Here is a 17,822-nt window from a genome sequence, read left to right as displayed (position 1 = left end):
TGTCACAACCTTGTTTCTTTAACTACGAATCACCACCCTTGGTACTGATTTCATTTCTTTACCTTCACTTGATACCTCTCGTCCTCTGACAATGTCCGTTTTGTTGGCCACGAGAATGATGACCTGGTTAGAATTCAGTGTTTGTCGTAGATCAAGAAGGCAGTCCACAGCGAAGTTATACGAGTCTCTTTCTGTTACCGAGAACACCAGTACTATGGCATCTTTGTTCGACATGACGTCACAGTCCTGCGGGAGAAAAATGCGTACTGTAGTTATGTTTGAGGGGTATGGTATAATTTGTTGTTTTTTAACAGAGCTTTGGAATATGAAAACCTTTTACATGGTGGAACAATTTACATTACTTGAAAGAAGTACAAAAATACGTAAACATTGATAAAAATCATGTTATTAGAATACATAAGAAATCTGTAGCGGATAACTTTACCAAAATCACAGGTAAAATAGGTAGACAATTTTCTAATATTTTGATATTATTCGTTTTGTTGTTTTAAACTCCGTATACCTATCGCCATGTAGTGGAAAATCTCATACTTATTTATTCAATATTCATTTTAAAATGTGTGCTTTTGTTGAATTGGTTTAAAAGATTAATGCTTTAGTGGACATGTAAATATTTTTGAAAATATCTTTGGATCAAATTACAACAATATTTGTGAGCAGGTGTGTAGCCCGTGACAATAAATAATGTTTTTACCGATACCATTGTTACACAGCACATGGCAATATTCACAGTTGTTGTTTGATATCTCAATTTTTTTTTACCAATCTTCAGACAAAATTCAAACAGAAAAAACGTAGCCAACCTTCTTAACATGATTTCTAAATAGCTAAAGCCCAAAATGTTATCACTGTTAGAATATACGTAAACAGCAAGGCAGACGGCAATACGTAGGCAGGAGAGTAAGGAGAGAACGAGAAGGTAAAACAAAAGTCAGTAGATGAACAAAAATGATATATCAGTATTGATAAAACAATTGAAGCTGAAGTTTATACGTGGACAAATAATTAATGAAATAACGAAAAGGCTGCCTGTAGACGTCAGTAAAAAGCAGAAAGGCTATAGACTTTAGATGGACAGGAAATCTAAGAAAGAAAGTTGTATGTACATGTAGGCAGTAGGGTTAGGGAAGTAGACTTGGAAAGAGAAAGTAGCCATTTATATTGTATATAAGGTCAACACAAGGTCAACACAAGGTCAAGCCATACTAAACTAACAACAGGTATTCCCATTAAAACTGACACTATCTTGAGTGCGTGTGAATACAGCAATTTATAGTAAATAAATAAAATATTTGGATTTAAATGTGACTTTGTTTTTATCTTTACGTTTTGCATGTGTGTTAAATTACTATCTTGTTCAGTTGCAGTACGTTGGGGTCGTTGGTTTTTGACACTGCTTCTATGAAGACATGAAAACATATACTGCACGTGATCATACAAGCGCGTGAGGTAGTAGAAGAAACAGGATATATGCTTTGTCCATATTGTCAGAAACAATCCATTATCTTGAGAGTTCGTGCGATATTGTGTTCAAGGTCTCACGCATGGCTATAGATAATGAAATGAACGAAAGTACGACTGTTTTTGGAAAACATATGCAAATATCTCTATATATAAAGCCAATCGAATTTCCTTATATACACCCAATAACATTATTGTCGTGAACAGTGCCAGTCATTGCTGAACGAAACAAATGGCAGAGTGACTTTTTATTCTTGAGTAATCTTTGATAATTGCTTCCATAAATATCGTATCAAAGTAAGTAAACAGGAAAAATGACACGGAATACATATATTACTAATTCAAAGTTGACCCAAAAATATACCAAGTAGGACCGATGAGACACTTAAACGAAAAATAACACGAACCCCACTAAAACCGGAGCCAAACCCAGATATTCCGGAAGGGTAGGTGATTCTTATGGTACCCAAGGCATCTGTTAATATAACCAATTTACACAATTGATTAGAGAATTTAGAATTTCCGTCTTGTTATGCGACACGATTTCTATCAACACTTTTCCATTCATATTGGAGAGGTCAGGAGGAATGCAGGAAAACGATTTCTTGCAATCCTAGAAAGATGAAAGCAACTGTACTTGACAGGACAATCTGAACGAGGTAATGAAAGGCACATTGGTCCGCTTGATGGCTGGAATGTCTATATGCATAAATACGGAGCAGACGTTATATAAACAGAATCAAATGTGATTGTTGCTAAAAATAGATGACCTCAAACCAATACGCGACTCCACTGCCACCGGACTATTTGAACACGTGCGTAAAGGTTCCCGCGGCAAAAATAGACTTAATTACCGACTTTCGTACATGCAGAAAAAATGCATGAAATTACTAGAACCATATACATAGAAAAGACACGTTCAACTCTGTTGAAACTGCAGTGGAGATGGACAAAAACCCGAACAGCTTATGTCAAAAGCAAATTCCAGTTGTGTATCCATGTACTCAACGCAACCGAAGAGGCAGAGAATGCAAATATTTTACAGGACGAATGCCAACACTGACGTCCACGTGTCTGTGCTGCACGTTTTTGTCTGTTTCTCATTTGATAACACATCTACCAAGTCGATATAGGTACACTTGTATTTCTACGAGTTACATTACATTACCATACGCATCCTGTTATGATATACGCACGCAGCTGATGACACGTACCTTAATTATCAACTTAACAGATCCGTCATAAAATGCTGAAAATTACTTAAATGGTCTAAATATTATATTTTTTACATTTATTTACATTCATTGTTATATTCTTATACAAACCCTGTAGCATGTGTATTGAATACACATGATACAGGGTTAAGAAAAAGTAGGTATAGTAAAAGAAATTTCGCAAGATCCTGTATTAGTCGGTTTTGAGAAAATTGTAGGGAAATACATCAGGTTAACATATTTTACCACAAACGGGTAAATTTATTTCATCCATGGCAATATTAATGAATCAGTGCTTATGATATGCCACAAGAAAACAGATTATAGAATAGTTTCCAATGAGATCGTCATGTCCATGTTTTTGATGTCAAGAACTCTGACTTGAATCGACTGTTTCATTTTTATGAACGGTGCATAAATAAAATGAACTAAAGCTGAATTTTGATATGAGTTTCTTATATTTCTTTGATATAAGTATATTAATAAAAAGTTGAATATAATCAATTCAGTTGCTTACATAACAACACCGAATAACGAAATAAACAAAAAGCAAACCTTTACTACGTCGAATTCATTGTTTTGCATTCATTTTACTATGAGTGAACTTTATTGACTATATTAATTCGCCCGTCCAGATTTATTATGCTTACTGATTTATAGACTTATTGTACTGATGGGTCGTTTAATCTTATTGAACGGATGGGGCGTTAAGTCTTATTGTACGGATGGGCCGTTAAGTCTTATTGTATTGATGGACCGTTAATACTTATTGTACTGATGGGCCGTTAATTCTTATTGTACTGATTGGCCGTTAAGTCTTATTGTATTGATGGGCCGTTAATACTTATTGTACTGATGGGCCGTTGATTCTTATTGTACTGATTGGCCGTTAAGTCTTATTGTATTGATGGGCCGTTAATTCTTATTGTACTAATGCGCCGTTAATTCTTATTGTACTGATTGGTCGTTAAGTCTTATTGTATTGATGGGCCGTTAAGACTAAATGTACTAATGGGCCGTTAATTCTTATTGTACTGATGGGCCATTAAGTCTAATTGTACTGATGAGACGTTAATTCTTATTGTACTGATTGGCCGTTAAGTCTTATTGTATTGATGGGCCGTTAATACCTATTGTACTGATGGGCTGTTAATTCTTATTGTACTGATTGGCCGTTAAGTCTTATTGTATTGATGGGCCGTTAAGACTTAATGTACTGATGGGCCGTGAATTCTTATTGTACTGATGGGCCATTAAGTCTAATGGTACTGATTAGACGTTAAGTCTTATTGTATTGATGGGCCGTTAAGACTTATTATACTGATGCGCCGTTCACACTAATTGTACTCATGATCAGTTGAAACTTATTGTATTGATGGGCCGGGAAACGTATTGAACTGATGGGATGTTAAGACTTTTGTGTTGTTCGACCGTTCAGACTTACTGTACTGGAGTACTATTAGGAGCTATTGTACTGATGGACCGTTCAGACTTACTGTAATGATAGGTTGTTAAGAAGACTTATTGTCTTGATGGGCACTTGAATCTGAATGTTCTAAATATTTGATAACTTTGGTTTTCTTTTATTTTGTTTTACGTCCTATTAACATCTAAGGTCATTTAAGGACGTGTCTCTATGTCTGTTGTGTATGCGTTCATGTGTGTATGTGTGCCAGAGACAGGGTATGTCGGAGTACTGTGCTGGTGACTTCCGCATGGTATTTCAGTGAGATAGCACTATAAATTCGGCTAGCATAAGGAGGGGCTGATAAGGAACAGTCAAATGAATTAATGTTAGTATGAACTCTCCCTGTTTTGTTGACTAAGCGAGTAAACAGACTTGTCTTTTCTACATTCTACACTGAATTAAATTTGCCAATATACTCTCATTTCGGCTTTACTGGCTTTTAGACTGTGGTAGGATTAAAAACATATTTACTGTGTCTTGTAGTGTAGATCTTTAGTGATTTTCGTTGTGTAAGGCGTCATTTATCGTGTAAGACACCTCACTATTCCGATACAACTCGTGGATCTTGCCTTTTATTTGTATGGTTAATGTTAATAACGCTTAAGGAAAAAACAAGTTTGCATTGAAACGGTTTGATTTGTTATCACCGTTACATTATCACATTAAATATTAAAGGAAGACAATTGTGTTATTCCCACAGAGTGTTGTGTTTGTTAACAATTTCATTGATTTTATACCACATGCATAATACACTGCACATTATTATTATCATATTTACCTCTGCGTCATCGTAGTCCGTGAAGAGTACAATGGACTCCTCGTCGTCTAAGATCACAGGAACGGCTGTCTCCTCGCCAGACTGCACTGAAATATAAAATAATCAGCTTACAATTGTTCACTCTTACTTAAAGGTGTATAGGTCGTTACACTGAGTTTCTCTCCCTTTTTAAACGAGTTCTGCAATATAAGAACGCATTTAAATATCCGTTTTGAACTGTAAATTATATCAAGTTGATCGACTTTACAAAGTGTATAACAATTATATTCTGTTAGAGAAGTAGTCATAGCTAGATGGAAGTTAACCTCAGCAACTTACCCTTAGACAAGAACTGAAGACAGAAGATAAAATAAATTGCTGCTTTGTATCGCAAACAATGAAACCTAGAGCCATACAATGTCAACACATAGTAATGACAACAGATTAAACAACAAAGTCATAAATAAGACAACAGTAAGAACAACGAATGAACAAACAAGAGTCACTGGGAGGTTTTTAAGGAACCTATTCATTATACACGTATTGTTTAACTAAGATAGATAGTTATTATTATAATGTGCATTATTATTATTTTATTTTATTTATTTTTATTTAAGGTAAAAGAAGAAAATTGAACCTTTTAATATGGCATTCTGATTTTACCCAGTCTTAGCCTTTTTTTCTTTTTCGGGAAACATTAAAATAAACTTAATGACAAATATAGATTCCTCTTATATATTAATGTAGCAGTAGCATCTGAAGTTGACCTAAATACCACTCAGGTCAATGCTGGCCTTTATTAGACTATTGTCTGTACACATGAGATCCTGTATTTCCGTATTCCATAAAATGCCAAAAACAACATCATTAGTCAATACCTACAAGGAAACAGCGCTCCAAGCTTCCTGTGTACTTGGCTATGAGCTGTGAGCACGTGACAAAACAGTCACGCGTTACATGTAGCAGGATTGTATCGTGCATGTGACAGAAACAGATGTTAAATAATATTTGACACAAAGAACTAACGAAAGGCACAAAAACACACTGATGTGATAAGTCTTCACTCCAAGTGCGTGCACGAGAACATCGTGTGCTATACAGTAGATGGGACATACAATGTACGTATCGCTGCCAGAAACAAACAGATTTGATAGAATTGTGATGTCGCCAACATGACAGTACACGTGACATATATTGACCTGACATTGTACTCAATCATGACTTCGAAACACGATTTTACAATAGTACCATCAATGTTATTGATGAAACAATGGGAAAGATTGCAGGTGTCAAAACAATTTGGAGGCTAAGGTGCTAATAGGTTATACTATAATACAAGACTAAACAAAATCAACAGATTAGAATAAGGAATAACACATGGAGTAGTTCGTGTGATGTTTGTACCAAACTATCGCCATGTGATGAGAAAGCGTTGTACTAAATAGGAACCCAACATAAATGTAAAACGATAAAGCAGCATTCTTAATTTGGAATAATATGATAAAGTTTAAAGAAATTTAAAACTCCAGACTGACCAACACCCATATTACCATTCCAGTCGAAGCTATTTTTCGGCGGTAGAGACTGATTTCAATTTGATGTCAAAACAAAGTGCATATTGGAAGTAATGCGTCAAATGTTCACTAGACATTTGGGATAAGGTGGCAACAACCAAACACATTATTATGTGTGTGGCCAATTGATCCATTTAGGACTCGTTAGTGTTACTAAGTGCAAAAGAATGAAATTCTATGTCAGAAGTGTGAAAACACATCGAAGGGAAAGGGTGCCAGTAAAAGCCTCTTTATTAAGTTACATTCATAACCTTTTGCTACAGCTTATAATTTATACATAATTTAGTAAGTCGTGTAAACCGTGCCAGAATTAAATCTGACAACGAGGCTACAACCAACAAACAAGTTCAGCTAGAAATACTGGAAGCGCATATTATATGATTGAGACTGTTTACGTAGAATAATTCTATCATTTTCCTACAATTTTAATCCTTCTGTGTATCGCTTTTTAAATGAATAGTATATGCTACATTCACATAAAAAAGGACAGAGAAAAGATACATAAAAGTTATTATTTAAGAAAGTCCAGTGTATACAATGTATTACTAGTATCTATTACAATATTCGATGAGTAATACCAAGTTTTACCAAACATCTATTCAAGATCCCGGATAAACTGTTATTACAAAATGTAGTAAGGAACAGTCGTTTGTTAAGTTACTTCCATGATATCACTACAACTACCCTGTTATTATGATATCCATACAACTGTTTTACAACATTGTACCCACACATTAACATCTGAACGCTATTTACTACATTGTAACTACAACATCACAATTATACTATGAACTTCATTGTAACGATAATGGCACTTTACGATGTACAATGTATTACTGTCTACTACATGATATAACAATAACGTCCACAATTTACTGCATTGCGATCACAATAGCACTATAGACTAACTATTATGACTATTATAGTACTATTAGCTATTTTGATTATAATAGTACTATAAATTAACCATTACGATTATAATATCACTTTTAGTATTACGATTATAATGCAAATGTAATACTTTTTACCTATTATTACAATTAAATAGCAGTCTTTATTATCACGATTATATTGGAACTATTTATTAGCACTTTCTACTAACTATTACTAGATTATTGATATTTACTTTATATTAAATTATTAAAGCACTATTTACTATTACAATTATAATAACAATGTTACTAACTATAACGATTATAATAGCACTTTTACTAACTATTACAATTATAATAGCACTTTTACTAATTATAACGATTAAAATAGCACTATTTATTATTATAATTATAATAACAATGTTACTAACTATAACGATTATAATAGCACTTTTACTAACTATAACGATTATAATAGCCCTTTTACTAACTAAAACGATTACAATAGCACTTTTACTAACTATAACGATTATAATAACAATGTTACTAACTATAACGATTATAATAGCACTTTTACTAACTATAACGATTATAATAGCACTTTTACTAACTATAACGATTATAATAGCACTTTTACTAACTATAACGATTATATTAGCACTATTTACTATTACAATTATAATAGCACTTTTACTAATTATAGCGATTATTATAGCACTATTTACTATTACAATTATAATAGCACTTTTTCTAACTATAACGATTATAATAGCTCTTTTTACTGTTACAATTATAATAGCACTTTTACTAATTATAGCGATTATAATAGCACTATTTACTATTACAATTATAATAGCACTTTTACTAACTATAACGATTATAATAGCACTATTTACTATTACAATTATAATAGCACTTTTACTAATTATAACGATTATAATAGCACTATTCACTATTACAATTTTAATAGCACTTTTACTACCTATAACGATTAAAATAGCCCTATTTACTAGTTATAACAATTATTATAGAACTAAATTGCCAAATGAAACGTACCATACAAAAAAGTAACAAGGTGGAAAAGTATAAGACAAAAAGAGAAATAACAAAACAGAATGACAGCAACATACCTTGAACACAATACGAAAAACAACAAAGCGAGCTATAGAGAAATTATGAAAAAATAAATGGCAAAAGCATAAATTTGGAAATTCCTCGTTGGTTTAGTATTGCTTCAGATTTTCCTTTAAAATGACCCACCGACTCAACGTTGCATTAGGTTATTAACAGCATCGGGATGTTTCGTACAAGAGGGTTGGTATTTTTTTAATTGTCCAGAGCATAAACTATATGTTTATATGATCTAGACAGACATGTCTACCTAGTTCTGTAATATTTAATGTACTGCCCTAGGGCAAATACGTTGAAAATTGCTCGTACTACATTACGTAGGGTAGGTAGAAACCTTTTGCAATATTATATCAAACCAGCACCAACAGAATTCGACAACGTCTAAAAATAGAAAGTTATGTGTTGAGCACCGGCCCACGCAAAGCGCGTGAAATATATACACGTCTAGATTTATTGATGCTTCGGACAAGTTATAGCTAGCAGATGCTGTGCCTTTTTGTGTATGTACATTCTGTCATTTCAAACAACCACAATTCGTCTGTAGTCATATATCTCGGCTAATGTTCTTACTGTATGTGTTAAATATTGGACTGTTCTTATTTACATATTAATTCGTTTTTCGTCTTAAATCATTTGCGATTAGAAATTAAAAGTAATTTTGTTAATTTTTAATTATCCCTCAGACGGTGAAGGCTATATTGGAACATTACAAAACGACTTCCTGTATTAAAATGATACGACAATATGGAATGCAAAATAAAATGCACGATTGGTGTTGTCCTTGTTAAAATCAGCACTTTGGCAACACTTTACACCGCATGCTTCAGCACGAAATTGATACTGGCTGTTAAAGTATTGTGCGCAAGCCTTGTCAAGGCTATCAACATAGTTACAACTATTCCAAACAAATTGTCAACAAAAAAGTCTAGCATAAACACAAAAGAACAATATCAAATTTCAAAACCAGTACAAAATGATACGACAATGAACAGCGAAAACACTAAAGCAAGCGGGAGGACGCCTTTAATCCCCCGAAAAGGAGTCAAATATGTAGATATGACTAGTGGGGTACCCGTTTCCTGCACCACATGCGGTAATGCTCTTTTAAAAACATAATTTGTGACAGTATAATTATACACTTAATACAAGTATAGTAAATGTGACAGGTCTCCTTTTCTACCTGCACTAAGAGTCCAAATTCGCACATACCGTGTGATTAGGCTCTCATATCATTTACAATACAAATAAGTATTACTTACTGAAGGAAATGAACAACATCATTTTAACATACACACGTCTATCTGCACACGCGCATCAGCTCACCTAAGTACACCCGCACTTCCAATCAGGTACTCATCTATTGGAACAGCCACCAATATAATCAGAACTCTTTAGTTTGTGAAGGGTCTAACATTTCAGTGTAGGCCTGTTCGTTCGAAAAGTAGTAAACCATACGATTGGCGTGTGTACCACTAGTGACTACTACATAATACTTTACTTCTGATTGTGGCAAGCTGTAAATCTCTTGTTGTGAGGGAAACGTATGATAACGGTTACAAAGAGATTCGCAATGCAAATGATAGCAATATAGTAGAGAAATAAACATATGGTTGCCACGTGTGACATCAATAGAGTAGACAAACAACATATAAGTCACTTGACGACGGTTGTCAAGTGAGGTACCACAGAAAGGATAGCAACAAAATAGACAATTCAATATAGGTCACTTGACGACGGTTGTCAAGTGAGATACCACAGAAAGGATAGCAACAAAATAGACAATTCCATATAGGTCACTTGACGACGATTGTCAAGTGAGATACCACAGAAAGGATAGCAACAAAGTAGAAAATTCAATATAGGTCACATGACGACGGTTGTCAAGTGAGATACCACAATAAGGATAGCAACAAAGTAGAAAATTCAATATAAGTCACTTGACGACGGTTGTTGAGTGAGATACCACAGAAAGGATAGCAACAAAGTAGAAAATTCAATATAGGTCACTTGACGACGGTTGTCAAGTGAGATACCACAGAAAGGATAGCAATAAAATAGACAATTCAATATAGGTCACTTGACGACGGTTGTCAAGTGAGATATCACAGAAAGGATAGCAACAAAGTAGAATCAAAGTACTGAAAGTACTGAAAGCTAAGGCAAAAGATATATATATTATTTTTGGAATGGAGAACAAAATAAAGACGAAGTTCCAATCATATTGTACAGAAGGATTTACTGTTAATTTGTTATGAATCAAAGTTTTATGTAAAAGTGTACCACTGTGAAGTTATTCTTCTTGTGTGTACAGTATATCTTTATAGGTTTGTCAGAAGAGTGGTACCAAGTTTCCTCTAGAATATATCATTTTAAACCTTTGGATAATTAATTTGCATAGGAATTTGGAATTGCTTCCCTTTGTCCATACAATGTATTTCATAGAACATTAAAAACTGAAACTGGCATTTACCCCTTTGACCAATACCTGATTATTTTAAACCATTGAATAGATTATGCACAGATTGTGAACATCTTTGAACTTTGCCTTTGTTGTTGAATAAGATATCAACCCTTGCCTTATCTAACAAAGTTACTTGGCATAAAACCATTGACCAATCAGAGTACAGTATGCTAATTAATTAGGCATGGATTTCACTCAACTTTGAACTTATCGTCTAAGTTTGTATATTGATCAATATATATTCAAGCAAGTTATCTTGTAAAGTGTGCACATCGACCAGGGTTGGCATGCTTTTTAATACGTGTGAATTTTGTTCAAGTTTCAATTTTGCATCAGTCAGTGTATATTGTTACAGAACAATATTTATAAGGATGTTTACTTGCCGAAACTAAATTGTGGATAAGCAAGTGGATTACTGCTACCCATAAATTTACAAGTCTCTCAATAATTTTGAAAAACTTTTAAATAAAGTGTTTTACATATTCACTGCAGTGAAAAGGTCTCTTCTTATGAAAAATGGAACTATTTTGAATCTGTGTTCCCATGAACAAATAATATAAAAAGCACTCTAATTCAATATGATACATTGTTGTATGTTTCAATATTGAATAAGATAAACAAAATATAAACATACATACTCACACACACACACAAGATTAGGAGAGTTACATTATTTTCCCTCTATTTCCATTGCATAAATTCTTCACAAAGAAAACAACAACTTTATAGCATATGTTCAGCTTTATCATCTTCATAGGCTAGCATTTGAAATAAGATGCACATATTAATTTCAAATACATTTCAAAAGAGTACTGCAAATGTACCAGCTAGAACACATACTATGTTATTACAGTTGTCATGATTGTTGGTTTCAGAACTGATAGCATTGTGCAACAAATGTTGACAACAGGACTTATTGAAAGTTGAGGTTGCTTGTGTATATGCAAACAGGTAGTGCATGATTTAATGTTGAGAATGATGGATCAAGGTTTATAAAATTTGGTTTGAATACTTAGTTAGGAATGCACTGACAATTTCTCTGTCACATGTACATGAACAGGTTGTGAAGCTGTAGCCTTCACCTTGACTGAATGAAATTGACCTTAAAACTGTCTTGAACAATTGATGTATGAAATTTAGAAATGAAGTTTCAAGAAATATGGTTGAAAACTTAAGAAATAATTGCTTTCATTGACATTGATACAATCTTGTGTGCTATCCCTCTCATATATCACACAAGATTTAATATCAAATGTTGGACACAGTAAAATCGAGCGAAGTTAACAAATATCAAGTTACATATTATAACTTTTATTTTATTTTATTGATATTGATCATAAGCATTGTTAAAAGTACAATGTATACCAGGGATCTTACATTTCTTTTACTACTTAACATTTGCGTTGACTTTTAATTCATTGGACAAAAACTAAAAGGAAGCCATGACCAGTATTTCTATCTTTAAAAACATACTTTTAATTTTTTTTCCAATTTGCTCCCACCACCCATAGTGTTATATTGATCAAAACAAACGTTGTTTCCAACATTTGTGCCCTTAGTCAGTAGTGGGTGTTCAATCACATTCATCAGGGTTTCAGCATCAAGTAGGGGCTGTTCAATCACATTCATCAGGCTTTCAGCATCAATATTCACAGATTCAATCTGTTCCAAGTAAAGATCACTGACTTCTCCATTAAGGAAAAGTTTGCGAGGAAAGCATTTGAACTACATTTGAACTATTCGCTGATGGAAGGATCTGTGGACTCGGCTTTCATGTGTCTGAGAGAAAATGATTTAGTCAGAGGTTCCTCCTCTATAAAGTAACTGACAGATTTCAAAATGTCATGTCACTGTTGGTATAGTTCTTGCAGCCTTTTGAAAAAGTTCATGAAGTCCTCAAAGGTATGAGAGAGTTGGTACAGTTCCTATTTCTCATCCTCCTTTCTCCCATCAATAACCATCCCTGTCTGTTGTAATATTGATTGCTTTCCCCCCCTAAAATAGAACATAGTTACCATATAATTTCTGCACCAGCAATAATGTTTAGAGATGATATTCAAACAAATAGGAGGCATAGCAATATGAGCTTGTATAGTGAGAAATAAGGCATTAAAGCTGAGGAGTTCATTAAAATGTTTCAAAAACATTTCAATAAGTCAATCTCTTTGGTAGCAGAACTAAATATAAACAAAATGTACATTAAATTCAACTTATAACAGCACATCATATGGGGGCTTAAGACATCTAATTCCTTAGGTGGTAAAACATGTGTACATAAAAAGGTACCAGTAAAAACAAAACAAAATTAGTTTAAACACACGCACTTAGATATTCACGGTTTTCATTAATACAAAAGATGAAGCAGAACATCACTCTCCCCTGGTTGTTTCCATAAAGAAGAAATTAACCAGGAAACATGGAGATGTCCATTGCACTCCTTTATTTTGCTTACAATGTGCAAATGTGCCTACTATGTGCTAATAAGCTTTCCATGTTATGGTTTTGTTTTTTATGTGCTGTATGCAAATGTTCTAAATGTGCTTAAATTACCATGTGCTGATGTGCTTACCGTGTTCAATGTGCCTATTAAGTGCTTTCCAAGTGATAAACTCTTTTTCTGAGCTTACAGTATACTACATGTACATACATGTTTTTATTTTATTTTTCCATGTTGTAATATTTTGGTCTCTGTTATTATACTCATGTTTTGTCTTTGTAGCTTATGTTGTATGTTTTGCAAAATGGACGTAAAATATATATTTTTGTATCTTGTACGTGCTCAAGGATTTTATCTGTAGTTTTTGGGACTATATATAGAAAAACTTTACCCCAGTATGAGGAATTGTTTTACACATTTATCATAAAACAAGTTATGTTCAGATTTCAGACAGAAGATACTCTAAAATTGTACAACTCAGAAAAGGTTGAAAAATATTTATAGTTCATTTTTTTCTGCTTAGAAATATTTAATCTCTAAATTACAAATGATAACTGTTTTAACAGGTCTAGTTTCCGAATTGGAAACCAAACCCTGTCTGACCTATAAATGATCATTATATAAGGCCAATTAAAAGTTTAAAACAAATATTGAGTTTATGCTAACCCCACAGATACTGGACACACTAATAGTAATATGATGTGTATAAACTATGATATATTATACACACTATACTTATTGGTGTGTTCGACACCAGTGTGGTTAACCAGACTTATCTCAGATTTGTGTTCTACAATACCCTTAAGTTTTTATATGCACTGTTAAAGTCAGAACTCCTGCTCTATATTAGCGCAGTAAAGATATTTTTCAAATTAACAATAAAATGCCTAGCTAATACATACCTACCCTATTTTTTTCTGATAGTAGAAACACAAGTAATTTGTTTGGCCTAATGTTTCTGTCATTTCATAATATTTAGAACTACTATACTTGTTTAAGTTTCCAAAACATCAAGTAGTATAACAATTGAAACTTCAATGAAAGCCAACATCACAATGAATCTAATAATACAATGTTTATAACATGTTTTTTTTTAACTGAATGAGAAGAAATGTAAGGCCAAATATCCTCACAAACAACGCTTAAGTGAAATCAGTTTGCAACTAAGCAGTTCGAAAATTTTGCAACACGTCTGGAGAAAGACGTTCCTCGTGACGCTGTAATTCACTAGAGTAAAACGTCCGTTTATTATGTTTGTTTTTGCATAATAACTGCTATACATACCGTAGAAGCACCTTCCTTTTTGTCATCGCCGCTGACAACATGCGCCATTCTCTGCGGCTTCGGCCGCATGCTTGGCCACAAGTCACCGAAATCGGGATACATAGCCTTATTTATGAATCAGTAGTAGGTAAACGTTGCAGAAGTGTATGTATATTGTTCATTGTCAATGCTGCTTAAACAACATGCCTAACATTAAGTCAACACTCGCCTGCATTTTCGTCTTTTCCGCTTCGCGTTGCGAATGATGTCTAGGCCTACACAAAACGAAAGTAAAATGTGCGCATGTCTAAATGTAAGGGAGATCACTCGTGTTTTCCCGCAGTATATGTCTGAAATCATTCCGAAGGTGTTGTTGTTTTTGTGTATATTGAAATAAAAGAGTCCTGTTATATGGTAATACTTCAATAAACGAAAAACACAAATCACACCAACAGACATATAAAATGTAGGCCTATCGGAGCATATTTTCGTTTCTGGCTGAGCTGTAATTAGCGAGAAGGCGATATAAAAATGCAATAGCATATCTTATGATGAAAATAGAACAAAATGATAATACTGCGAAGGTAAAAAAAGCCTTCAGGTTAGAATACCAATATGGAACTAGAGAAGGACAGTGGCTAGTTCTAACATGATTCCCGGTCTCATCTGCCCCGGCCGGTTGATCCCATTTTAGTTAGGCAAGCCTGGTGTGAATCACACGGAGGCGATTTTAGAATTAATTGACAGGATCCGTATCCATTAATAGGTTTGTAATATGAACTTTTTATGTTGATCTCCTACATAATTGTAAGTTATACTCCGCCTTATATTTCGTTAAATTATCAAGTTTACGTAACAAGTGCAAGCGAAATCCTAATTGACTGCCATGTTGGAAACTTCCTCAATCTTTCCGATATAGGTCAGACGTCTAAATATGGGTGTCATGACCAAATATGGAAATTGTAGTAAACATGACCGCATCAGTAGTAATACTATATTTGGCCGTGAAGGCCATATAAGGAAACGGATAACATCACGCGTGATCTAACATGGCCGTCGTTTCTTTTTTTAGAGTTTTTAGTAAGGATTTGTTATTTTAACGATGAACGAATATGCAATATTTTGATAACATTATAATCATATGAAGCGTGAATCAGATATATTATTACTGATTAGCACTTTTGATTATCCTCAGTTAGTTGGAACAGGACCGCTTCATAGCTCTGACCACGCAATATATAATTGTAAACAGGGACGTAAATGTCACCAATTTTAGCCAATCACAGGACAATATTTCCGTGTAAAGGGTTAATCCAGCGACAGTTCCAAGAGTAAATACGAAGTTTTAGAAGGATACTTAGTTCTAACTAAGAATAAGATTATATCCAATGACGTTTGAGTGAACTTGAGTCCGTGGTAATGGATTTTATTTGCAGTTTGTTTAGTATTACTAGAAGGTGACGTTATGTCTCGTTTATGAATATCTGAGCTCATTAACTGAAGTATTTTTACCGGAAGTTGCGTGTAGCATGCATGACCTACATTCAAGTAGCAGTTCCCGATTGAGATAAACAGGGTGCATTTTCAATAAGAATACGACGTTGTGATAAGATCATATGTTCTATAAAGAAAAGTAATGATATTTACAAGCCATTCAAGTGCATTTGAGTCCAAAGTTACGCATAATAAAGACAGTAGGTCCGGTATATGATTCAATTTAGTACCAGTGACTACCGCTAGAGGCCGTCTGTGTGAAATCGACATTTATGAATATCTGAGCTCATTAACTAAAGTAATACCAATAGCTGGCGGCTCACGCCTTAGCTAAAAATACAATATAGGTCACTTGACGACGGTTGTTGATTGAGTCATCACATATAGGATCACAACAAAGTAGACAAATACAATATAGGTCACTTAACGATAGTTCTCAAGTGAAGCAAAACAGGTATGATAGCAAAAAAGTAGATAACAGCATATTGGTCACTTGACGACGGTTGTCAAGTGAGACACCACAAAAGGATAGCAACAAAGTAGACAAATACAATATGTAGGTCACTTGACGATGGTTGTCAAGTGAGGCACCACAGATACGATAGCAACCAAGTAGACATAGTCATATAAGTCACTTAACGACAGTTACCAAGTGAAGCAAAACAGATATGATAGAAACAGAGAAGACAAACAACATATGGGTCATTTGACGACGATGGTCAAGTGGGACAAAAAAGATAGGATAGCCGCAAAGTACAGTAGATAACAGCATATAGGTCACGTGACGAGGGTTGTTACGTAAGACACCAAAATTGGATAGAAACAAAGTAGAAAAAACAACATATACGTCACTTGACAACGGTTGTCAAGTGAGATACCACAGAAAGGATAGCAACAAAAAAGACAAATGCAATATAGGTTACTTGACGACGGTTGTCAAGTGAGATATCACAGAAAGGATAGCAACAAAATAGACAAATAAAATATAGATCACTTGACGACGGTTGTCAAGTGAGATACCACAGAAAGGATAGCAACAAAGTAGACAATTCAATATAGGTCACTTGACGACGGTTGTTACGTAAGACACCAAAAATTGGATAGAAACAGAGTAGAAAAAACAACATATAGGTCACTTGACGACAAGTGTCCCTTGTCAGGTGAGACACCACAGTTAGGATAGCAACAAAGTACACAAATACAAAATAGGTCAATTGGCGACGGTTGTTGGGTGAGGCACCACAGAATGGATTACAGAAGAGAAATGACAAATATTCCATATAGTGATGGTTGAAAACAGACACCAAACTATAATGAAGTATTAGAGAAAGATAAAATCATCTCAGAATAAAGATATAATAAAGCCTTACATTTTAACTAGAGTCGTTGAATACCATATTAATCTTGTTTTGACACCAATAAAAAGCAATTCTATCAGGACAACAAATGTTTGTATTCCTTCCATTCATGAATTTTCATTGAATGATTTACTTTACGTTGATCTAGACATAAGAAAGATTCCAAGAGAAGTCTCGCTCTGTGACCATTTAAACGACAACTTAATTGATGACTGTCTCAGACAATAAAAATGTGCACGCAAATAGACAGATTTAGGCTCCAATGTGAGGATTTAAAGATGGTTGGAGATTGGAAGATGAACGTAAGACGG

At 34.0% G+C, this 17,822-nt stretch overlaps 1 protein-coding gene across 1 annotated transcript in view; it reads right to left on the bottom strand.

The window, feature by feature from the left end:
• LOC110459866 (GTP-binding protein ypt3-like) overlaps positions 1-17,822 on the bottom strand; it is a 28,612-nt gene that overhangs the window by 2,145 nt on the left and 8,645 nt on the right. The window contains exons 2-3 of the mRNA XM_021512330.1: positions 4,943-5,028; positions 63-246 (exon numbers count right to left, since the gene is read on the bottom strand). Of these exons, the coding sequence (XP_021368005.1) occupies positions 63-246; positions 4,943-5,028 (270 nt within the window). The remainder of the gene's footprint in view (positions 1-62; positions 247-4,942; positions 5,029-17,822) is intronic.

The sequence above is a fragment of the Mizuhopecten yessoensis genome, unplaced genomic scaffold (genome assembly GCF_002113885.1).
Source record: "Mizuhopecten yessoensis strain PY_sf001 unplaced genomic scaffold, ASM211388v2 scaffold10247, whole genome shotgun sequence".
NCBI lineage: Eukaryota > Metazoa > Mollusca > Bivalvia > Pectinida > Pectinidae > Mizuhopecten > Mizuhopecten yessoensis.
Note: the sequence above shows the minus strand (reverse complement) of the source record. Positions and strands in the feature narration are given on the sequence as shown.